This window comes from Ranitomeya variabilis, chromosome 5 (genome assembly GCF_051348905.1).
Source record: "Ranitomeya variabilis isolate aRanVar5 chromosome 5, aRanVar5.hap1, whole genome shotgun sequence".
Taxonomy (NCBI): Eukaryota; Metazoa; Chordata; class Amphibia; order Anura; family Dendrobatidae; genus Ranitomeya; species Ranitomeya variabilis.
Genome location: NC_135236.1, coordinates 235,394,881 through 235,422,102, shown reverse-complemented (window position 1 = coordinate 235,422,102; position 27,222 = coordinate 235,394,881). Strand labels below are relative to the sequence as shown.

At 42.8% G+C, this 27,222-nt stretch overlaps 1 protein-coding gene across 1 annotated transcript in view; it reads left to right on the top strand.

Moving 5' to 3' along the window:
* LOC143775586 (cysteine repeat modular protein 2-like) overlaps positions 1–27,222 on the top strand; it is a 422,741-nt gene that overhangs the window by 230,478 nt on the left and 165,041 nt on the right. Inside the window, exons 9-10 of the mRNA XM_077263910.1 lie at positions 1,259–1,482; positions 25,654–25,896. Of these exons, the coding sequence (XP_077120025.1) occupies positions 1,259–1,482; positions 25,654–25,896 (467 nt within the window). The remainder of the gene's footprint in view (positions 1–1,258; positions 1,483–25,653; positions 25,897–27,222) is intronic.

Here is a 27,222-nt window from a genome sequence, read left to right as displayed (position 1 = left end):
CAAAGTTGTTGAAAAGTACAAGTCAGGGTTGGGATGTAAAAACAAACAAAACAAAATCAGTGCTCATAATAAAAATTGGTTTGACCTCACCAATGTAGTTTTTTTCTTTTGTCTTTCTGTCCCAGGTTGACAGGACAGGAGCAGGCGAGGAACAACAGTAATGGAAGCGGGGAGGGAGAAGTTACTCTTTTCTTCTAAAACTCCTTGTCATGCCCCTACATTGCTCATGCTCTTACAAGGGCAGTACCCAAGGCCTTGTGATCACCCTATCCCTACAACAAAACATGGTGGTGACAACGTCATGCTGTGGGGATGGTTTTTTTCGGCAGCTTGAACAGGGAAAATGGTCCAAATCAAAGGGAAGATGGATGGTTCGAAATACAGGGATATTCTTGAGCAAAACCTGTTTCTGTCTGTCAGTGAATTGAGACTGGTTCACCTTCCAACAAGACAATGACCCAAAACATACTGCTAAAACAACACCCGAGCGGTTTAAGGGGAAAAGTGGAAATGTTTTGGAGTCACCTAGGCAAAGCCCAAACCTTAATCCAATTGAGAATCTGTGGTCAGACTTTGAAGATTGCTATTCACCAGAGAAAACCAGCTTGAAGCAGCTGGAGCAGTTTTGCCTTAAGGAATGGGCAAAAATCCAATTGGCAAGATGAGGAAAGCCCCTAGAGACTTATCTAAAGTGACTTGCAGCTGTAATTGCTGCAAAAAGAGGCTCTACAAAGTGCTGACTTTAGGGGGTTGAATAGTTATGCACACTGAAGTTATTTTGTCCTATTTGTCGTTTGCATCAAAATAAAAAGAAAGCCAAATGTTTACAGTTGTAGGCATGTTCTTTACATGAACTGATGCAAAGCCTCAAAAACATAGTGAAATTCCAGGTTGTGACGTAGAGAAACACAAAAAATGCCAAGGGCAGGTGAAGACTTTTGTAAGCCACTGTATAAGTAAAATTAAAAGAAAATTACGTTTATTTGAAAAACAAGTTTTAAGGAAGGCATGTAGGTAATGCCGGGAGACATGCAAGACAGTCATTGTTAGATGTTTTTTTTCAAGAGCCTGCTGAGATTTTCATTCTATTTTTGAACCAAAAACAGATAAAAAGTGCCTACTTACGAATACCTGACCAGGTATAATATATTGCAGGATTCAGTGTGTGCTATTGGATAATTTTAATCCTCTTGAGTTTATTTCTTCCTATAGTGATTTCTGTTGCAGAAGTTTGACTTTTTTTTGTCATTTCTTATAGAGGTTACTATGAAAACCTTGAAGGCTCATGTGAAACATGTGAGGGTTCCTGCTGGACGTGTGAGGGAAACAAAGGAAATTGCTTGTCTTGTGTGGATGGCCTATATCTGGAGAATAATAAATGCCTTCAGAACTGCTCAGTGAGGTATTATCCTGATGAGGAGGGTATCTGCAAGCACTGTCCAGCCCACTGCACTGTCTGTGCAGATGAAAGAACATGTTTAGGTATAACTGAACATTGCTACATAGTTTACTCATGTTTAGTTATTAGATTTTTTTATGGAAATACTGTACAAATAAAGCTTTTATATGCAGCAATCTAGGTATGTTCTAGGCGTGTATACTTAGGAAATCCTGAAAACATGACGTGTTACGGATAGTGTTGAGCATTCCGATACTGCAAATATCAAGTATCGCCGATATTAGCTGTATCGGAATTCCGATACCGAGTTCCGATATTTTTGCGATATCAGAATCAGAAGTTCCCATAGTGCAATAATGCACTATATTGGGGTGTGGGCGGAGACTGCGTGTCTCTGTGCAGGCGGGGTCTGTGCGGGACTGTGGGGGGGTCTGTGCGCGCCTGCCGGGGCTCTGTGCGGCGTGCTGGGGCTCTGTGCGGCGTGCCGGGGTTCTGTGCGGGCTGCCGGGGCTCTGTGCGGGGCTCTGTGCGGCGTGCCGGGGCTCTGTGCGGGCTGCCGGGGCTCTGTGCGGGGCTCTGTGTGGGCTGCCGGGGCTCTGTGCGTGTGTGCAGGCATTGTCCGATGGGACTACAAGTCCCATCAGACGATGCCTGCTACAGTGACAGTGATTGACACATTAGCCAATGATGGGACAGTAGTAGTCCCATCATCCGGCTAATGTGTTGAATGTAAAAAAAATACTACATACATGCTACATACATACTGCATACATACTACATGTTACATACATGCTACATACATGCTACATACATACTACATACATACTATATGCTACATACATGCTGCATACATACTACATACATACTATAAACTACATACATGCTACATACATACTACATACATACTACATGCCATATACATGCTACATACATGCTACATACATACTACATACATACTACATGCCATATACATGCTACATACATGCTACATACATACTACATACATACTACATGCTACATACATGCTACATACATACTACATACTACATACATACTACATGCCACATACATGCTACATACATGCTACATACTACATACATACTATATGCTACATACATGCTACATACATGCTACATACATTACATACATACTACATACATACTACATACATACATACATTACATACATACTAGATACATACATACAACATACATACAACATACAACATACATACTAGATACATACTACATACATACATACAATACATTCATACATTACATACAATACATACATATAGACATACAGTACATTAAACATAGAGTTCATACTCACCATTACTTGTCACTTTGTTCCCCGAAGCCAGTGTCATCTGTAAAAAAGATTAAAATAACAAACAACGAATAAACTCCCTGTCCGCAGAAATCCACGAGTGTCCCACGACGATCTCCCGTGGAGAACGGCAGCATCAGCTGATGCGACCGCTCTCTAGGGGCTCCAGGAACACAATGACGGGAGGAAGGTATCGTTCCGCACTGTATTCCTCCTCCGCTGTAAAAAAAAGTCCATGGTCTCACTTTATGCCATTGCTGTGTGAGACATTTTCCCACACAGCAATTGCCATAAAGTAAGACTTTGTCCTAAGGTAACCTCTCAGTGATGCACTGCAGGAGCCATTGTCTTCTGTCAGTGTGTCAATGAAGGTCCTATAGAGTAGTGACATCACCTGATGTCACTGTTCTATAGGGGAGATCGTCGTGGGACACTCGTTATTAATTGGACTATGGTGGACAGGTAGTATACAGTTTATTATTTTATGTTTTTTGCAGGCGCTGAAGTATGGTAAGTATGGTGAAATGAAGAATATTAAAATACTCTTTTTCCTAATGTGTATGTGTTTTATTAACCCTTTACTAGTATTGGATTAATAAAGGATAGGCGTCTTATTGACGCCTCTCCGTTATTAACCTGGCTTAATATCACCTTACAATAGCAAGGTGACATTAACCCCTTTTTACCCCATATCCCACCGCTACACGGGAGTGGGAAGAGAGGGGCTAAGTGCCAGAATTGGAGCCATTTCCGGGGCGGCTGCGGAATGGTATTTGTAGCCGGGGGGGCAATATCCATGGTCTTGGAAAATGATGCAATTTTTTTTTAACAAACTTTGGATTTTTTTTCACCAGTTAAAAAAAACCTAGACATGTTTGGTGTCAGTGAACTTGTAATGACCTGGAGAATCATAATGACTGGTCAGTTTTAGCATTTGGTGCATATGGTAAAAATAAAATCTAAAAAACTGTTGTGGAATTGCCCTTTTTTGCAATTTCACCACACTTGGAATTTTTTTCCCATTTTAGGGTACATGATATGGTAAAACCAATGGCGATGTTCAAAAATATAACTTGTCCCATAAAAAAACAAGCCCTCACATGGCCATATTAATGGAAAAATAAAAAAGTTATGGCTCTGGGAAGAAGGGGTGTGAAAAACAGAAATGCAAAAACGAAAAAGGGCTCCGTCATAAAGGAGTTAAAAGAAAAGCTAAAATTATAATTAGATGATTTGCTGTAATCACCAGGAAAAGCTGTGATGTGATGACCATATATTTCTCCTGAAGTAGTTAGAAGAAATGTAATAGGGTTGGGTCCATCATGCTGACATGCAGTTTGTTAGTGTTTCTTCACTTTAAGGAGAAATCAAGAGTGGGGGACTCTGATATAATGTCCATGTATCTTTAAGGCCACGCACACTTATAATATTTGGTGATTTTTTTTTTTACCCTACTATTTGTAATCCAAACCCAGGAGGATATTTTGCCAATACTGTCCAAATAACTTATAAAGTTACAATTTTATCTAAAGTTAAACTACATCGCAATGAACATTATTGTCTATTCATGAATGTTTTAAAATATCTAGTTAAAACAACTCCTAAGCAAATAGCACTTATTATGACGAAATTGTGTGCAAAACTGTAAAGCGCTGCGGAATATGTTAGCGTTATATAAAAATAAAGATTATTATTATTATTATTATTATGTGGCCTCAAAATTCCAGTCTCATTTTTTACATAGACAATTCTATACTGTGACAGAGCACTACAAAACATTAATATAATATTTGTTAAGGCCATTGTGACCCACTGTGATATACTGCCCTCTGTCTTGTGAATATCTTGCTATTAACAAGTAAATAATCTTTTAACTTAATTTTTGTAGATTTGTAAGGCCTATTGAAATTCTGTAGATTGGACGGTATCCTAATCCTGAGACCCTCATTGAATGCTCAAAAGACCTGAGGAGTGCATATCTCAGGCGGCAGGAAGGCACAGCTCATATATGAGTGAACAGACGGCAGAGTATAAGTTCAGAATTAGCTTGCACTCCTGAGCTGTGCACTTCTCAGAGGTCTCAGGATCCAGAACCCACTTATCAGTAGTTAATTAAAAGGTCTATAATAATATATAGAAAATAAGTCAGTAATTTATTTTTCGTACTCTTTAAACATGGTGCATGAAAGTCATGCTTATGTACAGTTTGTCCCTGTAGGTAACAGGTTTTTTTTATATAGTTATATTAGTTTTCAAGGATTGCTGTATTTTGTCATGCTCAGTTAAATAATTACATTAAATGATTGAAACATATGTGCAAAGATCCTAGTTTACATAAGGATTACTGATCTGCAAGGTTAACCCTTTTGAACACTCCATGCCACATTGCTAACCCCGATCCTGCTCTATACTGGCAAATGCAGGTTGTCTTACACAGCCAACATCTACCGGTAACAGGAGAAACTGGAATTAGCTCTGATAGAGGCTGTTTACAGAGGTTTACCACTTTAAGGAAAGTGAACCCTAAATGTTCTAAATACGGCAATTAAGAAATAGAGCAGGTATTCTCCATCCTGGGTCTGACGGCAGATCCATGCCGATGCTTGGGTCTCAGTATTTTTTCTATAGGGTGAAGTTACATTTAAAGCGTGCATCACTGATATAGCTAGTAGAGATGAGCCACCTCCCTAGTGTTCGGGTTCGGTTCGGTTCGTCGAACAGGGAGATGTTCGCCGAAATGTTCGACGAACACCGTCAAACCCCATTGAAACCAATGGCAGGCAAACACAAACACATACAAACACATGGAAAACACATAGAAAACACCTTAAAAGATGTCCAAAAGCTGACAAACTGCTCAGAAGACACAACAAACACATGGAAAAGTCACAACTACACACATAGTCATGCGAAAAGACAAGAGGTGGAGGAGTAAAAGGAGGAGGAGACACAGATATAGGCATGTCATGCCCTTCTAAAGTTAAGAAAGGCTGGAGTAAAAATCTAAACTCACTCTACCAACACCCAGACGTCTTGACAAAAAAAACCAAAATAAATATCTTTAGGTAGAATGGCGGCGGGTCCATTCAGAACACTTTCCTTAGAAGACGTAGTGGTACCCCCGTTGGGAGTTGTGCCAAAAAATGAACCCAAAACATTCAGACTAATCCACCATTTGTCATATCCAAGGGGCAGGTCAGTAAACGACAACATTGACGCGGAACCAAGTACAGTACTATGTACTGTACCTCCTTTGACGAGGCAATCAGGTGGGTCAAGAAGTTGGGAAGGGGCACCCTAATGGTTAAACAGACATTGAGGGGGCGCTCCGGTTACTGCCTGTGCCTCCGAATAGTGTCCTCCCATTGGGCTGCTTCTGTGAAGGAGCATACTACATAGATCGCTGTTTGCCCATGGGGTGCTCCATATCCTGCTCACTATTTGAGGCGTTTAGTTGCTTCCTCGAATGTGTCGTCATGGACGTTTGTAAGGCGGCGCATATTATCCATTACCTCGACGACTTCTTATGCCTGGGCCCAAAAGATTCGCCACAGTGTGAAAACACGAGGTAGTCCACCTGTGAGAAGGAGAGAGCTGGAGGGAGAGTGGACACCCCAGAGCCGAGGGGTTAGAAAGAAAGACGGCGGTGTAGCTTGCTTCATGGGTGGGGTACTCTGCTGAGTAGCAGAAATTGCTACTAGGCCCAAAAGGATTTCCTTGGCCAAATGCCATTAAAAAATAGTAGTTAGGTAAACAGGTGGTGTAGCTTGCTTCATAGGTGGGGTACTCTGCTGAGTAGCACAAAATGCTATTAGGTACAAAACGATTTCCTGGGCTAGATCAGTTAGAAATTAGTAATTAGATCAACAGGCGACGTAGCTTGCTTCATGGGTGGGGTATGCTGCTGAGTAGCACTAAATTCTTCTACGCCCAAAAGGATTTCCTGGGCGAGATGCCGTTACAAAATAGTAGTTAGATGTTGTGAATTCCGTTCTCGGGCTCCCTCCTGTGGTCGTGAATGGTACTTTGGTGAGTTCTGTCCTTGGACACCCTCTGGTGGCTTTAAGTGGAACTGCTGATCTTTGAGGTTGGCTTTCTCAGCTGCCCACGTTTATTGCTGCTGCTGGCTTCCCTATTTAACTCTGCCCAGGTCGTTAGTTCATGCCAGCTGTCAATGTCTCAGTACTGGTTCAGATCTCTCTTGGATTTCTCAGATGACCTGTCTACTCCAGCAGAAGCTAAGTCCTCGCTAGTCCATTTGCTGTTCATTGGTTTTTGAATATATTTCTCAGTACATGCTATGTTTCTAGTCCAGCTTGCTATTATGATATTTCCTTGCTAGCTGGAAGCTCTGAGGGTGCAGAGCTGCACCTCCACACCGTGAGTCGGTGTGGAGGTCTTTTTGCACACTCTGCGTGGTTTTTGTAGTTTTTAATACTGACCGCATAGTTCCCTGTTGTGAACTCTGTTTTTGGGCTCCCTCTAGTGGTCACAAGCGGTACTGTGTAGTGTTGTCTTTCTGCAGGTTGGCAGCATCAGCTGGTTCGTTATCCTTGGTTGGTTTCTTATTTAGCTCACCTAGATACTCAGTTCCTTGCCTGCTCTCAATGTATTCAGTGCTCTTCAGATTCCTTGTGACTACCTTGCTCCCAGTCTCTCCAAGACAAGCTAAGTTTTTGTTTGATCATTTTTTGATTATCAGCATTTATTATGTTTTTAGTCCAGCTCGCTAAAATGTGATTTCCTCGCTTGCTGGTTGCTCTAGGGGACTGAGTTTCTCCCCCCACACCGTTAGTTGGTGCGGGGGTTCTTGAAATCTCAGTGTGGATATTTTGTAAGGGTTTTTTACTGACCGCACAGACCCCTTTACTATTTTCTGCTATCTAGTATTAGTGGGCCTCATTTGCTAAATCTGTTTTCACCCCTGTGTATGTGCCTTCCTCTTACCTCACCGTTATTATATGTTGGGGGCTTCTATATCTTGGGGATTATTTCTCTGGAGGCAAGAGAGGTCTTTCTTTCTCTCTAGGGGTAGTTAGTTCCTCAGGCTGGCTCGAGACGTCTAGGATTTTTAGACACGTTCACCGGCTACTTCTAGTGTGTTTGGATAGGTTCAGATTTGCGGTCAGTCCAGTTTGCCACCTCCCTAGATCTTGTCCTATGTATGTTACTTAGCTGGAGTAATTTGTGATCCTCAACCACTAAGGATCATTACAATAGAGCAGGCCTCAAAAGTGTTTAATGCATCGCAGAAGTGGGATAAAAAGAAGACCTGAGTAAATTTTTTTTTTTTTCCTCCCGCTTTTCCTTTGCTGCAGTCTGTTTAGCTTCTTTCATCCCCTTGAACTCTGGGTGGTTTTGAGCTCAGCTGCAGACATGAATGTTCAGACTCTGACTTCTAGTGTGGATCATCTGACTGCACGGGTGCAAAGTATTTAGGATTTTGTTATTCATAGCCCTATGTCAGAACCAAAGATACCCATTCCGGAGTTGTTTTCTGGTGATAGATCTAGGTTTCTAAACTTTAAGAATAATTGTAAGTTATTTCTATCTCTGAGACCTCGTTCCTCTGGTGATTCCGCTCAGCAAGTTAAAGTTGTTATCTCCTTGTTGCGTGGCGACCCTCAAGATTGGGCTTTCTCTTTGGCACCAGGAGATCCTGCATTGCTTAATGTAGATGCATTTTTTCTGGCTCTTGGATTGCTTTATGAGGAGCCTAATCTTGAGAATCAGGCAGAAAAAGCGTTGCTGGCTATCTCTCAAGGTCAGGATGAAGCAGAGGTGTATTGTCAAAAATTTCGGAAATGATCGGTGCTTACTCAATGGAATGAGTGTGCCCTGGCTGCAAATTTCAGAGAAGGTCTTTCTGAGGCTGTTAAGAATGTTATGGTGGGGTTTCCCACCCCTACAAGTCTGAGTGATTCTATGGCTTTAGCCATTCAGGTTGATCGGCGTTTGCGGGAGCGCAAATCTGCTCATCCTTTGGCGGTGTTTTCTGAACAGAGACCTGAGTCTATGCAATGTGACCGAACTCTGACCAGAATTGAGCGACAAAGTCATAGACGTCAAAATGGATTGTGCTTTTACTGTGGTGATTCTACTCATGTTATCTCAGCATGCTCTAAACGCTTAAAAAAAAATCGCTAAACCTGTCACCACTGGTACTATGCAGCCAAAATTTATTTTGTCTGTTACTTTGATTTGTTCTTTGTCATCCTACCTGGTTATGGCTTTTGTGGATTTGGGTGCTGCCCTGAATCTGATGGATTTGTCGTTTGCCAGGCGCTGTGGTTTTGTCCTGGAGCCTTTGGAATTTCCTATTCCTCTGAGGGGAATTGATGCTATGCCATTGGCTGAGAATAAGCCTCAGTATTGGACACAAATGACCATGTGCATGACTCCCGTACATCAGGAGGTGATTCGCTTTCTTGTTCTGCATAATTTGCATGATGACACAAAAGAGCACAGTGAGGTCAAAAATACTCTGTTGTAAAAAAAAAAAAAAAAAATCACAGTAATCAGCAAGTGCTAGTCAAAAGATGTAAAGAAAACAGGGTATTTAGTTGATACGTTTTTTTGCAAAAAAATGTATACTAAGCTGCTCCACCAAATCGTCAAGGTATACCCTTATAGAGCAGTCCTAACTAATGTATAGAATCCCTATCTGATGTATTTAAAACCTGATCATCTGTATAGTACCTGTATAAGCAGGGTTCAGTGTTGTGAATTTGGATTCTGGGCTCCCCCGGTGGCTACTGGTGGAATTGAACTGGTGTTTTCATCTTCTCTGTTCACCTGTTCCCATCAAGATGTGGGAGTCGCTATATAACCTTGCTGCTCTGTTAGTTGCTTGCCGGTCAACAATGTTATCAGAAGCCTCTCTGTGCTTGTTCCTGCTCCTAGACAACTACTAGATAAGTTGGACTCTTGTCCATGTTTGTTTTTGCATTTTTGTTCCAGTTCACAGCTGTAGTTTCGTTACTGTGTCTGGAAAGCTCTTGTGAACAGGAATTGCCACTCTGGTGTTATGAGTTAATGCCAGAGTTTTAAAGTAATTTCTGGATGGTGTTTTGATAGGGTTTTCAGCTGACCATGAAAGTGTCCTTTCTGTCTTCTGCTATGTAGTAAGTGGACCTCAAATTTGCTAAACCTATTTTCATACTACGTTTGTTATTTCATCTTAATTCACCGCCAATACATGTGGGGGGCCTCTGTCTCCTTTCGGGGTATTTCTCTAGAGGTGAGCTAGGACTAATATTTTCCTCTGCTAGCATTATTTAGTCCTCCGGCTGGTGCTGGGCATCTAGAATCAACGTAGGCATGCTACCCGGCCACTGCTAGTTGTGCGTTAGGTTTAGTTCATGGTCAGCTCAGTTCCCATCTTCCAAGAGCTAGTTCCTATATATGCTGATGCTATGTTCTCTTGCCATTGAGAACATGACAGTTCAGAGAAGGACTATCCATGTGGACATGCAGGATGGAACAGCTTAAATGCAAATGACCCACAGAGGAGTGGTGGACTCCCCAGTCTTGTAGAAACAAGAGAACAATTATAGAACCAGAAACACATGGGCCACTTGCACATTGAACAAGTCTGTAGGAACCTGTTCACACCACCAGAAAACTTGAAGACACAAAAGAGCACAGTGAGGTCAAAAATACTCTGTTGTAAAAAAAAAAAAAAAAAAAATCACAGTAATCAGCAAGTGCTAGTCAAAAGATGTAAAGAAAACAGGGTATTTAGTTGATACGTTTTTTTGCAAAAAAATGTATACTAAGCTGCTCCACCAAATCGTCAAGGTATACCCTTATAGAGCAGTCCTAACTAATGTATAGAATCCCTATCTGATGTATTTAAAACCTGATCATCTGTATAGTACCAGGGTTCAGAGAAGGACTATCCATGTGGACATGCAGGATGGAACAGCTTAAATGCAAATGACCCACAGAGAAGTGGTGGACTCCCCAGTCTTGTAGAAACAAGAGAACAATTATAGAACCAGAAACACATGGGCCACTTGCACATTGAACAAGTCTGTAGGAACCTGTTCACACCACCAGAAAACTTGAAGACACAAAAGAGCACAGTGAAGTCAAAAATACTCTGTTGTAAAAAAAAAAAAAATCACAGTAATCAGCAAGTGCTAGTCAAAAGATGTAAAGAAAACAGGGTATTTAGTTGATACGTTTTTTTGCAAAAAAATGTATACTAAGCTGCTCCACCAAATTGTCAAGGTATACCCTTATAGAGCAGTCCTAACTAATGTATAGAATCCCTATCTGATGTATTTAAAACCTGATCATCTGTATAGTACCTGTATAAGCAGGGTTCAGAGAAGGACTATCCATGTGGACATGCAGGATGGAACAGCTTAAATGCAAATGACCCACAGAGGAGTGGTGGACTCCCCAGTCTTGTAGAAACAAGAGAACAATTATAGAACCAGAAACACATGGGCCACTTGCACATTGAACAAGTCTGTAGGAACCTGTTCACACCACCAGAAAACTTGAAGACACAAAAGAGCACAGTGAGGTCAAAAATACTCTGTTGTAAAAAAAAAATCACAGTAATCAGCAAGTGCTAGTCAAAAGATGTAAAGAAAACAGGGTATTTAGTTGATACGTTTTTTTGCAAAAAAATGTATACTAAGCTGCTCCACCAAATCGTCAACGTATACCCTTATAGAGCAGTCCTGACTAATGTATAGAATCCCTATCTGATGTATTTAAAACCTGATCATCTGTATAGTACCTGTATAAGCAGGGTTCAGAGAAGGACTATCCATGTGGACATGCAGGATGGAACAGCTTAAATGCAAATGACCCACAGAGGAGTGGTGGACTCCCCAGTCTTGTAGAAACAAGAGAACAATTATAGAACCAGAAACACATGGGCCACTTGCACATTGAACAAGTCTGTAGGAACCTGTTCACACCACCAGAAAACTTGAAGACACAAAAGAGCACAGTGAGGTCAAAAATACTCTGTTGTAAAAAAAAAATCACAGTAATCAGCAAGTGCTAGTCAAAAGATGTAAAGAAAACAGGGTATTTAGTTGATACGTTTTTTTGCAAATAAATGTATACTAAGCTGCTCCACCAAATCGTCAAGGTATACCCTTATAGAGCAGTCCTAACTAATGTATAGAATCCCTATCTGATGTATTTAAAACCTGATCATCTGTATAGTACCTGTATAAGCAGGGTTCAGAGAAGGACTATCCATGTGGACATGCAGGATGGAACAGCTTAAATGCAAATGACCCACAGAGGAGTGGTGGACTCCCCAGTCTTGTAGAAACAAGAGAACAATTATAGAACCAGAAACACATGGGCCACTTGCACATTGAACAAGTCTGTAGGAACCTGTTCACACCACCAGAAAACTTGAAGACACAAAAGAGCACAGTGAGGTCAAAAATACTCTGTTGTAAAAAAAAAAAAATCACAGTAATCAGCAAGTGCTAGTCAAAAGATGTAAAGAAAACAGGGTATTTAGTTGATACGTTTTTTTGCAAAAAATGTATACTAAGCTGCTCCACCAAATCGTCAAGGTATACCCTTATAGAGCAGTCCTAACTAATGTATAGAATCCCTATCTGATGTATTTAAAACCTGATCATCTGTATAGTACCTGTATAAGCAGGGTTCAGAGAAGGACTATCCATGTGGACATGCAGGATGGAACAGCTTAAATGCAAATGACCCACAGAGGAGTGGTGGACTCCCCAGTCTTGTAGAAACAAGAGAACAATTATAGAACCAGAAACACATGGGCCACTTGCACATTGAACAAGTCTGTAGGAACCTGTTCACACCACCAGAAAACTTGAAGACACAAAAGAGCACAGTGAGGTCAAAAATACTCTGTTGTAAAAAAAAAAATCACAGTAATCAGCAAGTGCTAGTCAAAAGATGTAAAGAAAACAGGGTATTTGGTTGATACGTTTTTTTGCAAAAAAATGTATACTAAGCTGCTCCACCAAATCGTCAAGGTATACCCTTATAGAGCAGTCCTAACTAATGTATAGAATCCCTATCTGATGTATTTAAAACCTGATCATCTGTATAGTACCTGTATAAGCAGGGTTCAGAGAAGGACTATCCATGTGGACATGCAGGATGGAACAGCTTAAATGCAAATGACCCACAGAGGAGTGGTGGACTCCCCAGTCTTGTAGAAACAAGAGAACAATTATAGAACCAGAAACACATGGGCCACTTGCACATTGAACAAGTCTGTAGGAACCTGTTCACACCACCAGAAAACTTGAAGACACAAAAGAGCACAGTGAGGTCAAAAATACTCTGTTGTAATAAAAAAAAATCACAGTAATCAGCAAGTGCTAGTCAAAAGATGTAAAGAAAACAGGGTATTTAGTTGATACGTTTTTTTGCAAAAAAATGTATACTAAGCTGCTCCACCAAATCGTCAAGGTATACCCTTATAGAGCAGTCCTAACTAATGTATAGAATCCCTATCTGATGTATTTAAAACCTGATCATCTGTATAGTACCTGTATAAGCAGGGTTCAGAGAAGGACTATCCATGTGGACATGCAGGATGGAACAGCTTAAATGCAAATGACCCACAGAGGAGTGGTGGACTCCCCAGTCTTGTAGAAACAAGAGAACAATTATAGAACCAGAAACACATGGGCCACTTGCACATTGAACAAGTCTGTAGGAACCTGTTCACACCACCAGAAAACTTGAAGACACAAAAGAGCACAGTGAGGTCAAAAATACTCTGTTGTAAAAAAAAAAATCACAGTAATCAGCAAGTGCTAGTCAAAAGATGTAAAGAAAACAGGGTATTTGGTTGATACGTTTTTTTGCAAAAAAATGTATACTAAGCTGCTCCACCAAATCGTCAAGGTATACCCTTATAGAGCAGTCCTAACTAATGTATAGAATCCCTATCTGATGTATTTAAAACCTGATCATCTGTATAGTACCTGTATAAGCAGGGTTCAGTGAAGGACTATCCATGTGGACATGCAGGATGGAACAGCTTAAATGCAAATGACCCACAGAGGAGTGGTGGACTCCCCAGTCTTGTAGAAACAAGAGAACAATTATAGAACCAGAAACACATGTGCCACTTGCACATTGAACAAGTCTGTTGGAACCTGTTCACACCACCAGAAAACTTGAAGACACAAAAGAGCACAGTGAGGTCAAAAATACTCTGTTGTAAAAAAAAAATAATTTGCATGATGTTGTCGTTTTGGGTCTGCCATGGCTGCAGGCTCATTATCCAGTTTTAGATTGGAAAGCTATGTCTGTGTCAAGTTGGGGTTGTCAGGGAATTCATGGCGATGCTCCGTTGGTGTCTATTGCTTCTTCCACTCCTTCTGAGGTCCCTGAGTTTTTGTCTGACTACCAGGATGTATTTGATGAGGCCAGGTCCAGTGCCCTGCCTCCTCATAGGGATTGTGACTGTGCTATAAATTTAATTCCTGGTAGTAAATTCCCTAAGGGACGACTTTTCCTCAAGGGGGGGTACTGTTGTGAACTCTGTTTTGGGGCTCTCTCTAGTGGCCACAAGCAGTACTGTGTAGTGTTGTCTTTCTGCAGGTTGGCAGCATCAGCTGGTTCGTTATCCTTGGTTGGTTTCTTATTTAGCTCACCTGGATACTCAGTTCCTTGCCTGCTCTCAATGTATTCAGTGCTCTTCAGATTCCTTGTGACTACCTTGCTCCCAGTCTCTCCAAGACAAGCTAAGTTTTTGTTTGATCATTTTTTGATTATCAGCATTTATTATGTTTTTAGTCCAGCTCGCTAAAATGTGATTTCCTCGCTTGCTGGTTGCTCTAGGGGACTGAGTTTCTCCCCCCACACCGTTAGTTGGTGCGGGGGTTCTTGAAATCTCAGTGTGGATATTTTGTAAGGGTTTTTTACTGACCGCACAGACCCCTTTTCTATTTTCTGCTATCTAGTATTAGTGGGCCTCATTTGCTAAATCTTTTTTCACCCCTGTGTATGTGCCTTCCTCTTACCTCACCGTTATTATATGTTGGGGGCTTCTATATCTTGGGGATTATTTCTCTGGAGGCAAGAGAGGTCTTTCTTTCTCTCTAGGGGTAGTTAGTTCCTCAGGCTGGCTCGAGACGTCTAGGATTTTTAGACACGTTCACCGGCTACTTCTAGTGTGTTTGGATAGGTTCAGATTTGCGGTCAGTCCAGTTTGCCACCTCCCTAGAGCTTGTCCTATGTATGTTACTTAGCTGGAGTAATTTGTGATCCTCAACCACTAAGGATCATAACAGTTCCCTTTCCTATCCTCTGTCTATCTAGAGAAGATTCGGCCTCCTTTGCTAAAATCTGTTTCATTCCTGTGTTTGTTACTTCCTCTTAACTCACAGTCAATATTTGTGGGGCGCTACCTTTACTTTGGGGAATTTCTCTGAGGCAAGGTAGGCTGCTATTTCTATCTTTAGGGGTAGTTAGCTCTTAGGCTGTGAAGAGGCATCTAGGGAGAGTTAGGTACGCTCCACGGCTATTTCTAGTCTGTGTGATAGGATTAGGGATTGCTGTCAGTAGAGTTACCACTTCCTCAGAGCTTGTCCCAGGTTTTTCCATTTTAACCATCAGGTCATTTCGGGTGCTCCTAACCACCAGGTCCATAACAGTTAGGTAAACAGGTGGTGAAGCTTGCTTCATGGGTGGGTACGCTGCTGAGTTGCACCAAATTCTACTAGGCCCAAAAGGATTTCCTGGGCGAGATGCCGTTACAAAATAGTAGTTAGGTAAACAGGCAGTGTAGCTTTCTTCATGGGTGTGGTACGCTGCTGAGTTGCACCAAATTCTACTAGGCCCAAAAGGATTTCCTGGGCTAGATGCCGTTACAAAATAGTAGTTAGGTAAACAGGCGGTGTAGCTTGCTTCATGGGTGGGGTACGCTGCTGAGTAGCACTAAATTCTACTAGGCCCAAAAGGATTTCCTGGGCTAGATGCCGTTACAAAATAGTAGTTAGGTAAACAGGAGGTGTAGCTTGCTTCATGGGTGGGGTACGCTGCTGAGTAGCACCAAATTCTACTAGGCCCCAAAGGATTTCCTGGGCCAGATGCTGTTAAAAATAGTACTTAGGTAAACAGGCGGTGGGTGACTGGGCTACTCTGCTGACTAGCAGACACTGAAGCTTTGGAGCAGATCTCTGAATCCCAGGCCATAGTATGAGTAAACAACTCTGCAGATGACCCCACCCACCTGGAATTGACGATGGCAACGTCATGTAAAACTTAGCAAGAAGACTAAATCAAAGAGTCTCCATTTTTTCCAAAAATGTGGCCACAGACACCACTTAAGTGGCATCAATTTTGCCAATTTCGAGTTTTTTAAAATGGTTGGTGAGGTGATTTTCAAAAATCATCAAGCTTTTAGACTCCCCAAGATGACACAGGGGTAGAAAAGTCCTTGCGGATCCAGGATTTGTTCATCTTGATGAACGTTAGTCTGTCTACATTGTCACTGGACAGCCGCGTGCGCTTATCTGTCAGCACACCACCAGCAGCGCTGAACACACGTTCAGAGAGAACGCTGGCTGCGGGGCACGACAAGATCTCCAAGGCATGAGTGGCGAGCTCAGGCTATTTTTCAAGATTGGAAGCCCAAAATGAGCAAGGGTCCAGTTCCACAATCATGGCATCGATGTTAACTTGGAGATACTCTTGTACCATCCTCTCTAGGCATTGGCTGTGCGTCAGACTTCTTGTCTCCTGTGGCCTTGCAAAGGATGGTCTAAAAAAATCTTGAAATGATTGGAAAAAATTGCTGTTACCACCAGATATGATGTTACTGTTACGGATTGAGTGATGACTCAATACTCCCACGGTTAGCAAGTTAGAACTCAGAGATTCACTACGTGCACCACTGATGTTTTGTGGAAAAGCAGATGTTAGATTCTGTAACAGTCTCTGCTGATACTCCTGCATGCGTGAATCCCTTTCTATGGCAGGAATTATTTTGCCAAATTTGCTTTTGTACCGGGGATCTAAGAGTGTGGCAACCCAGTAGTCGGCATTACTTCGGATTCTGACAATCCGAGGGTCATGTTGCAGGTAGTGCAGCAAGAAGGCACTCATGTGTCTTGCGCATCCAGGAGGACCAAGTCCTTGTTGTCTTGGTGGTGGCGAGGTGAGAATCATGCTTCCATCGTCTGCCCTCTCCCCCCAACCTCGCACAACAGAAATTTGATCAAGGTCTCCCTCATCTGATGAGTCTTCCATGCCCAGCGCCAGTTCGTCCTCCACTTCTTCCTCACCTCCTGCACCTTCCTCAACAGTTTGGCTGCTACCATGAACCCTCGGTAATCCCTCTCCCCCAGCCTCCAATGCCAGCCGCCTTGATGCTGCCAACCTTCTTGACCTTGGAGATATGATCCCTTCTGCATACGACTCCTCCTGTTCCTCCTCCTCCTCCTCTTGTTCCACCACCTGACTCCGAACACTGTGTAAGGTGTGCTCCAGCATGTAAATCACCGGAATGGTCATGCTGATAATGGCATCGTCAGCACTAAACATCTTCGTTGCTATTTCAAAACTGTGCAGAAGGGTGCATAGGTCCCTGAACTGAGACCACTCCTGCAGCGTGATTTGCCCCACCTCTTGATCTCGTTGACCCAGGCTATACGTCATAATGTATTGCACCAGAGCTCGTCGGTGCTGCCACAGTCGCTGCAACATGTGCAGAGTTGAATTACTGTGTGTCGTATTTCAGCCGGTGAACTGGCAGGCCCAACGACTTCTGTAGAGATGCAAGTTGTTGAGCTGCGGGATGCGAACGGCGGAAGTGAGCACACAGCGACCGTGCCCTCTGCAGAAGCCCATCTAGTCCGGGATAGTGGGATAAAAATTGCTTTACAACCAGGTTCAAAATGTGAGCCATACAAGGCACGTGTGTGACATTGCCCCGGTGAAGGGCCGCACCCAGGTTTACAGCATTGTCGCACGTGGCCTTCCCTGGCTGCAGGTTGAGTGGAGACAACCATTGATGGAACTCGGTCTCCAGAGCTGACCACAACTCCTTAGCTGTGTGACTCACATTTCCCGGACATTTCAATGTAAACACTGCCTGATGCCGTTGAGCGCTGGTGACAGCATAGTGAGGAGGTGTGCAGGATTCCTTCTGCACAGTTACAACGCAGGTGGCATTACCAGACAGGCTTTGGGTGCAGGTGGAGGACTGAGAGGAGGTTAAGGTGGCAGAAGCAGTGGAGGAACTTCTAGATACAGAGGATTGACGAGCAACTCGTGGGGACGGCAAGACTTGGACAGCAACCCCTTCTCCTGATGTCGCCGTAGTTACCCAGTGCCCAGTCACCGACATGTAACACCCCTGTCCATGTCTACTCGTCCAAGTGTCTGTGGTGAAATGCACCCTGTCACACACAGAGTTTCTCAAGGAAGTGGTGATGTTGTGTGCGACATGCTGGTGTAGCGCAGGCACAGCTTTCTTTGAGAAGTAGTGGCGACTGGGCATCTGGTACTGGGGCACTGCGACGGACATAAGGTCTCGAAAATCCTCTGTGTCCATCAGGCGGAAAGGCAGCATTTCTGTAGCCAACAGCTTGCAGATGGAGAAATTCAACCTCTTAGCTTTGTCATGGCTAGGAGGAAATGGTCTTTTACTTGTCCACATCTGAGGGACTGAGGGCTGGCTGCCGTGCTTAGACGGAGTTGAGTAGGGTGTCCCCGGCAAACTGCTGGTCTGTGAGGAAGGTGCAGGCGGAGATGTTATGTTGCCTTGATCAAAATGTGGTGTTTATGTCGGAGAGCGCTCAACACCAGCAGGTGTTTCCACTAGCAAATGTCCTGACGACCTGCTAATCACACTGGCTGTTGCGGTAAAGAGGTGGAAGGTCTGCTTCCAAAACCATGTGCGACTGCTGTCCCCACAGTCACAGAGGATGAAAAGGACATGGATGCACTTGATGGGGCAGACAGTGGTTGACCCGGCCCACTAGGCCGCATTGTAGCACAGTGAGCTTCCCACTGCAATTTATGCCTCATATCCATGTGACGGTTCATGCATGAAGTACTCAAGCTAGTGATTTTTTGGCCTCTACTGAGATTTTGTAGACAAATCTTACAGACAACATGAGTTGGGTCATCCTTTGTGATGTCAAAAAATGCCCAGGCTTAGAGCCTGTGTGACCTGAAGAGCCACCACGACTTCTGGTCTGAGGCACAATTGGGGTTGAGGATGCAGTTGTTGACGTGCTTCCAGTACTCCGTCTCTGTCCAGGAAGGCGCACCATTACCTCGTCATCAGACTCGTCACTAGCATCCTCCTCCACTCCTCTGCTGTCCTCATGGACTGGCGGACTGGAGGTTGATAGTAAGTGGGGTCTACAACCTCGTCATCATCATCCTGTGTGTTCTCACACCCGTCGTCCTCAGAGCCAACCTCTTCCTGCCCCGACCGAGAAGTCAAGTTTTCGTTCCAATCAGGTATCTCAGTCTCATCATCATCTTCCTCATTGTCTCCACCAACAGGAGTTACAGTTTGGGAACGAGGGTCTACATTATGCTCAGAACCTTCTTCATCTGGGCCTGGATCCGACTCACAAAGATTCTGGGCATCAGTGCATATCATTTCCTCGTCTGGATTCACAGAAACTCTGGAGCAGACCTCTGATTCCCAGGCTATAGTATGCGTAAACAACTCTACAGACTCAACCATGTGTGCTACCCCATGCTCAGACGGGCAGCTGGAGACAAGCGATGCTTGTAGCGATGGTCGTAAGAAAGGGATCATATCAGATTGTCCACGAAAAGAATTATACATCTTACTTTGGCTGGAAGATGGTCTTTCTTCTGCAGATGTTACTGTTGCTTTGCCAACTACCTCACGGACACAACCTTTTTTTCCCTTTCCAACACGCCTATTCCCCTTTCCACCAGCAGCAGGCCTTTTGCCACTCATTTTAGTGCTTAATTGGCAACTCTGTATCTGAAGTTGTTGGCACAACAACCGATGGATGAAAACTGAGCAGAACTGAGTGGCCAAACTGTGGTACTAGGCCCAAAACTATCAACTGGATTAGATGCAGTGAAAATAGAGATACACAGGCGGTATAGTTTGTTTCACAGGCGGGCTACTCTGCTGACGTGCAGACAATGCTACTAGGCCCAAAACTATCAACTGGATTAGATGCAGTGAAAATAGAGATACACAGGTGGTATAGTTTGTTTCACAGGCGGGCTACTCTGCTGACGTGCAGACACTGCTACTAAGCCCAAAACCCCAAAACGATTTACTGGGTTAGATGCCGTAAAAATTGAGATACACAGGCGGTGTAGCTAGCTTCACAGGCGGGCTACTCTGCTGATGTGCAGACAATACTACTAGGCCCAAAACTATCAACTGGATTAGATGCAGTGAAAATAGAGATACACAGGCGGTATAGTTAGTTTCACAGGCGGGCTACTCTGCTGACGTGCAGACAATGCTACTAGGCCCAAAACTATCAACTGGATTAGATGCAGTGAAAATAGAGATACACAGGCGGTATAGTTTGTTTCACAGGTGGGCTACTCTGCTGATGTGCAGACAATGCTACTAGGCCCAAAACTATCAACTGGATTAGATGCAGTGAAAATAGAGATAAACAGGCGGTATAGTTTGTTTCACAGGCGGGCTACTCTGCTGACGTGCAGACACTGCTACTAAGCCCAAAACCCCAAAACGATTTACTGGGTTAGATGCAGTAAAAATTGAGATACACAGTCGGTGTAGCTAGCTTCACAGGCGGGCTACTCAGATGACTATCAGACAATGCTTCTAGCTCAAAAGGATTGGCTGAGCTAGATTACACCAAATGCTGTGACTAACACTTGCACAGCACTGGCTCAGACCTGCCTGGCAAACAGTGCTATGAACTGCTGTAACCTACCCTGAAAAGGGCAGATATTACAACTAGTTCCAACTCCCGACTCCCTAAACCTATCTCTCAGAAAATTCGCTGCCAGAAAAAGACTCTTTGACTGTATAGCACCCACAGCAGCAGCGGTGCCGTCTAACACTAAGCTGCAGCAGTGAGGAAATGGTGACAACGGGGCAAATGGCTTGTTCTCATTGGGCAAGGAGTGACATGTGACATACACAGCCAATGACACATGCCCTTGCTTGTCTGCATCACGTGCACATTGCTGTGTGTGTGCGCACTGCTGATAAGCTGAGAGACTGCACCGCCCCTCTGTAGATGCGGGAAAGAAAAAAAAATGGAGATCGGTGTTATTTCAGCACAGATCTATCCCCGCCCCCGCCCACTATACACTGAAACAGTCCATTAACAATGATAAACAGTTTTAATGTGCAAATCAAGCTGGGCTTTTGGTGAACGAACAGTTACCGAACAGAAACTCGAACAGCCGAATTTTAAGCAAATTGTTCGGGTTCGTCGAACGACTCGAACACCGCCCAAAACAGCTCGAATTTGAAATTGGCCAACAGTTCAACTCGAACATCGCTCATCTCTAATAGCTAGTTACTGAGCTCAGTGACTCATATCATTTACCTCACAGACAAGTGATTGCCTACACTGAGACCCGAGCAGCAGCAGTGGGGAGCCGGTGGTGAACCTGGGGATGGTGAATACCTGATCTGTTTGGTATTTTAGAGTGTTTGGGGTCCACATTACTGAATGTGAAAAACTCTCTCAACCAATTAAATGTCACTAACAATCACCGATAATGACATGTAAGGGTACGTGGCACGGTCAGTAAACGCTGCAGTTTGGACAACGTTCACCTGCAGCATCCAACTCGCAGCATCCTGATGTTACAGCATAGTGGATGGGATTTCGAGAAATTCTATGTCCACTATGCGTGCTCCGACGCCCGCAACTTACCTGTGGAGACAGACATGCAGCATGTCTTTCCAGAGCGCAGAGAGTCTCCGCAAGATAAATCTGACCCATACAAGGTATTGGATGCGGTGATTCCACACGGTTCAATAAACAAATGCAGAATCAACTGCATTCAAAAGCCGGCAGCGCTTTGGATGCAATGCTGCCAATTTCTGACCTTGTACATCTACTCTTAAAGGTGCATTTGCAGGTGTGCTCTTGCATTAGCTCCCATTGTCCTCCCTGTGCCCCACAATTCAATTGCAGTCTGCTAATGGGTTAATATAGCAAATAGAGGTCTGCTGAACATCTTCGTTTTTTGTCATGTTTGTCCTATGAAGAAAAGCTTGTGGCTGGAAGACGTTAGTAAAACTATATACAGTACTGCAAAACTGTGCATTATACAGCAGCATTGCAGTATATAATATAAACGATCAAATGATTGCAGGTTCAAATCCCTTAAAAAAATAAATAAGCTTATTTGGTATATCTATATTCATAAAATTCAGACGTACAACATTATGAAATTATTTAAACAATATGTGAAATGCCCTCTAACTAAAGAAAAAAATTAACAAACTTAAGTGCCCCAAAATAACATCAATAAGAACATCAGCTTGGTGCACAAAAAAAATCCTCAACCAGCCCCATCTGTGGTTACAGAGATACATGTGTCAGAAAATGGCAACACTAACCAAATATATTCTACAAAGAAAATTAAAGAAATACTTATAAACTTAAAACGTACAAATTTGATATAATTGTAATCACCCTGATCTGGCCAGGTCATTTTTACTGAACACGATAAAAACAAAACCCCAAAAAACAATATCTGAGTTGCAGTTTTTTAAAATTACAATTTCAACCTAGTTGGATTTTTTTCCCATTTTTCAGTAAGTTATAGAAAAGTGAATAATGAAAAATGAATGGTAAAATTAATGGTGTCATTCCAATCTGCAACTCCTACCACATGTCATGATTCCTCCACTCAGTGAGTGCTTGTTATACTGTCCTATGGAAACTGGGCCATGGTGAGTTGCCAGTGTTTTGATTGACAGCTCCGCTGTCTAATCTTGTGACGCGCATGCTGAGCTGTTGGTGCTTTGATTGACAGCTCGGCTGTCCAATCTGTGACTGAGCGGTGCGGGACTTTCTCCAGGTGTTCTGGCAATTGCCAAAGCCATTTAACTGAGCTGTCTGCCCCTGATCCCTGCCAACATAGTTTGTGATTCTTGGTGAGCATTTGTATGATTCTGTTGTTCTGAGTTTTGATCTTCTGCTGCCTGACTCTTTTGACCATGTTCTGATTATCCCTTTTTCTTGTCCTTTTGCTTTGATCCGCTATCTCCTGGTATTTTGACCCTTGGACCATGAACTGACTTATGCCTTTGTCTTTTCCATTGATTATCCACATGTTCTCTTGGGTCTGACCCCAGATTGTCTGACTTCTCTGCCTTACGCTCTGTCCGTGAGTAGTGAATAGTGTCACACTGCATTAAACAAGCACTCACACATATTGCAAAAGTTAATTGGTCACAAAGGTGTTAAAAAGGAGCAATATTTCTATTTTTTCATAAATCAATAGAAAAGAAACAAGAAAAGTGTTACAGTATAAAAGATTAAGCTCCCTTTTACGCATGATCAATCACTTCTCTCACATTCACTCTCAAATTCAGAAAACTGCTAAAATCTGTCTATAGATCTGTCTTTTGTGAAGGATCAAATTACACCTGCTGCTTATAGGAATCTACAAAGGGGGGAAAGTAAGAGAGAAAGAGGCAGAAACAGTCAAAGAGAATGTGTAGAGGCTTCTAGTGACTAGAGTATGCAGATGAGATAAATAATGCAGTATATAAGTCATATAGCGGCCAAAAATGTTCCTGAAGAGTTACCTGAAAGTGCAGTCATACTTTGGATTTGTCACCTCTCTGTTACGCCATTATGGGGTGGGTTCATCCCACCTATAATCACAATGTTGTAATGTTGGTATTACACAATTGCACATTTAGCTTTTTCTATAACCTGAAGCATAAAGTCGTACAAATTAAGCATGCTCAGGTGGCCTCCGAGTATTTTTTAGTACTTGGAGATTTAGTTTTCATCGCCACAGCTGAATGATTCACATCTGTTAGCCAGCATAAGTACATGTGGAGGTTGCCTGTTTGCTAGGGAATCCCCACATGTAATCAAGCTGGGTAAGAGATGTAAATCATTCAGCTGAGGTGAGAAGAACTAAATCTCCGAGCACTAAAAAATACTCGCAGGTCACCCGAGCGTGCTCAGGAAATCTCGAGTAACGAGTATATTCGCTCATCATCGCTAGTACTAATTTAACTAAATAAAAAAATTCTGCAGTGAGAACATAAACCAGCATTAAACATCACACTTTCTTCCTAAAAGTATTTCAAGTGTTCACCAATTGCTGCTGTGTCTTAAATGAAATGAGTCATCTCAGAGGCTTCCAGTGAATTTGGCGGGGACACCAAGGGTTCAGTCACCACTCTGAGTATACAGCTGTAATTGTGCCCCCAGCCCTGACTGACATTCGCTATGTAGGGGGTTCAGCTGTCAGTCAGGGCCAGGTACACAGTTACAGACACTGCTCTGTATACTCAGAGTGGTGACTGAACCTGCGGAGCCCCCACCCCGATGACTGAAACAAATGCTGGCGGGAAGAATAAACTTCATTTTCTCACTGCTGTATTCAGTGAACAGCATAATAACACTGTTAACCTTCAGATTAACCGCATATCTGCAGGTTAGCAGCATTATTTCTGGTGACAGGTTCCCTTTAAAAAAAATTTGGGAGAGATTTCAGGGCCGGACATCCTCTTTAAGGGCTCATTCATGTCAGTTTTTCTTGTATGAGTGCTATCCATTTTTTTTACAGATAGCATTCATACATATGATATTCTTTGGAGTTGTTCACATGTCCGATTCTTTTCCTCAGACCGAGTGGACCATGGCAAACATTGGAGACGTGTCCTATTTTGATCCAATCAAAATCGGCAATGGGAGTCTATGAGTCCATGGAAAAATCAGACTGCACTCGGATAACATCTTAGCATGGTCCAGTTTTCACACACTGTTAGAATGGAGAAGATGGAGAAAAAGGCTTTTTTATTTTCTCCCCACCTATGTGAAAATTGAATGACACTTGGACCACACTCTGATCAAAGTCTGATCTGAATAACTGACACGTTTTTCTCATATGTGAGAAAATCTGACGTCTGAATGAGCACTAATAATATCGAAGAGGTTAAATAGCTGAAATCTAAATTACAATATTGTACATGTAGACACATTCGAAGTGTGTATATATATATATATATATATATATATATATACAGACACACACATACAACACATACATAATATATGCAGGAACACGCAAGAAACAGTCAGAATGATACTTCTCAAGGCAGAGGTTCACTGTTCACTGTACTTATTAAATCTTATGGAGGTTTTATCAAATCTGTAAATATCTAATAATCAGAGTTGCACTGAACTGGTCTAAAAACTTTTAGGGTGTCATTAGGGTGTCATTATCTACTTGAGTACTGTAAATAGCTAGTGGTTGCACACGGTTCTATTATCGGGGTCCGTTTTCCTTTTCTGATGCTTAGTTGTGTCTGTTATGGAAACACTCATGTTACTTTTATTGAAGCATTCTTACATCACAATGTTAAGTTCAAGTTCCTACAAGTAAGAGCTCTGCATCCAATACTTGCCATCTATAAGCCCGATGTTTTCTTATTTGGTATGGGGCATTTAGGTCCCCTCAAACTACATGTCCTGGGTAAAACAGCTATCTGTGCGTTCACTGTGGTTTATGACCCTGATTATATTTTCAGTAAACATTTCTAAATAATTATTCATTTGATCGGATTATATATCTTTTAGCCAAGGGACTACATAAGAAATCATTCCATAGAAAACTTATATTTCATATTGTTTAGATTCATCTTACAGACAGCAAAATTCAAAAACCTCAAAGTGCAGAAATAATTAATGATAAACTCTTACATTTAGCCTTACTAAGGGTTTTCTCTTGTTTCCTCCTGAAAGAATGCAGTTACTTGTATCTTCTCTACAATGGCACTTGCAAGGCTTCCTGCCCTAATGGCTACTATGAGGATCTGGATGCTGGAAGATGTGTTTCCTGTCACATCAGCTGTGAGACATGCTCAGGAACATCAGATGATGATTGTGAGACCTGTCCTTCTGCTAACCCAAAGCTGTACCAAGGGAAGTGTCTGACTAGCTGTCCTCCTGCAACCTTTTATAACTACGCACTCAGTGAGTGCCAAGGTATGGCAACGTTTTCTATTTCTATAATGTAGTCTGATTGCAGTAGCACCAAGAGGATTCTCCCCAAGTCTTAGTCTTACTTGGAAGGGTTCATTCAGACATCAATTTTGTACTTATGAGTTCTATCAAATTTTTTTAACACATTAAAAAAATGTGCATGTGGGCGCTCATGTCTTTAGAGCCACAAAATGCCTGCATGTGTGATATACTTTTATATGTATTGCCAGCTATGGAGAGGGCTAAATCCTCTGCTGTCATAGTTGCACAACATTATGAGATTCTGATTTGGCTTTTTTCCTAAGTCTTGTGACAAGTCTCGTTAAAGGGTCGACATTGACTTTTAGGATTGCTACTTCCAATAGGTGGCACTAGAGTTCTAGTCCTCTTCCTCTCTGAAGAGACAATTTGCATGAGTCCCTCCTATGGAATCTTCATCTTCACTGAGTGGCCGACAAGTGCTACTTCTACAAATGCATCTGTAATCCTACAGGGAAAATAGAGTCTGTAAGATAGCGCTTACTGCATGTGTTGGGGGACATTCGCTTAGCAACGGGATTCAGTCTCACAGGCACGATTTTCTCCATTAAACAGTCCATGCAGTATATTTACATGTCATAAATCGTCATGTTACACATCACACACATATAGTTCATACTACACGGCTTCCTTCATTTGACAGACAATACACTCGCCAGTCCTCCTCTGACTAGTTCCCAGGGTTGTCCATGTGCCGTATCAATGTCTCTACTCACATAGCATTACACAACATTAGATTGCAGTCTCTAAACACGCCGGACCATATGCCGTCCAGTTACCATGGGCGACCGCACAGTTCATTAACTGACCCTCGTCAGTGCACACAGTCCCCCATACTCTGTTACCTTCCAGGAGCTCCTGCTCCACACTCTGAATCCTCGTCAGTCCTCTCTCCTGGGGAAGCTGCCTAACTGGGATCACCGTCCCAGACCATGCCTTGCTCACCTGGCCACCCGACCATTCCAGAATCACAGAAATCACAGAAGGACTGTAGCTTCCCCAACACAGTAGCCATCACAGGCTCTGCAGGACCATGGCCTTACCCCATGCTCTTCAGGAATCCGGTCCTACCCCCAGGACCTTCCAGCACAGAGGCCATCCAGGTCCACAGCCTCTCTGTGTGCTATTCAGGACATCCGTCCACTCATAGGACCACCCAACACACAGGCCTTCAGGTCCATGGCCTCTTCATGTGCTCTTCAGGAATCCAGTCCTACTCCCAGCACCTTCCAACACACAGGCCATCCAGGACCTTACACACTGACCATTCAGGTCCTTACACTCTTAACA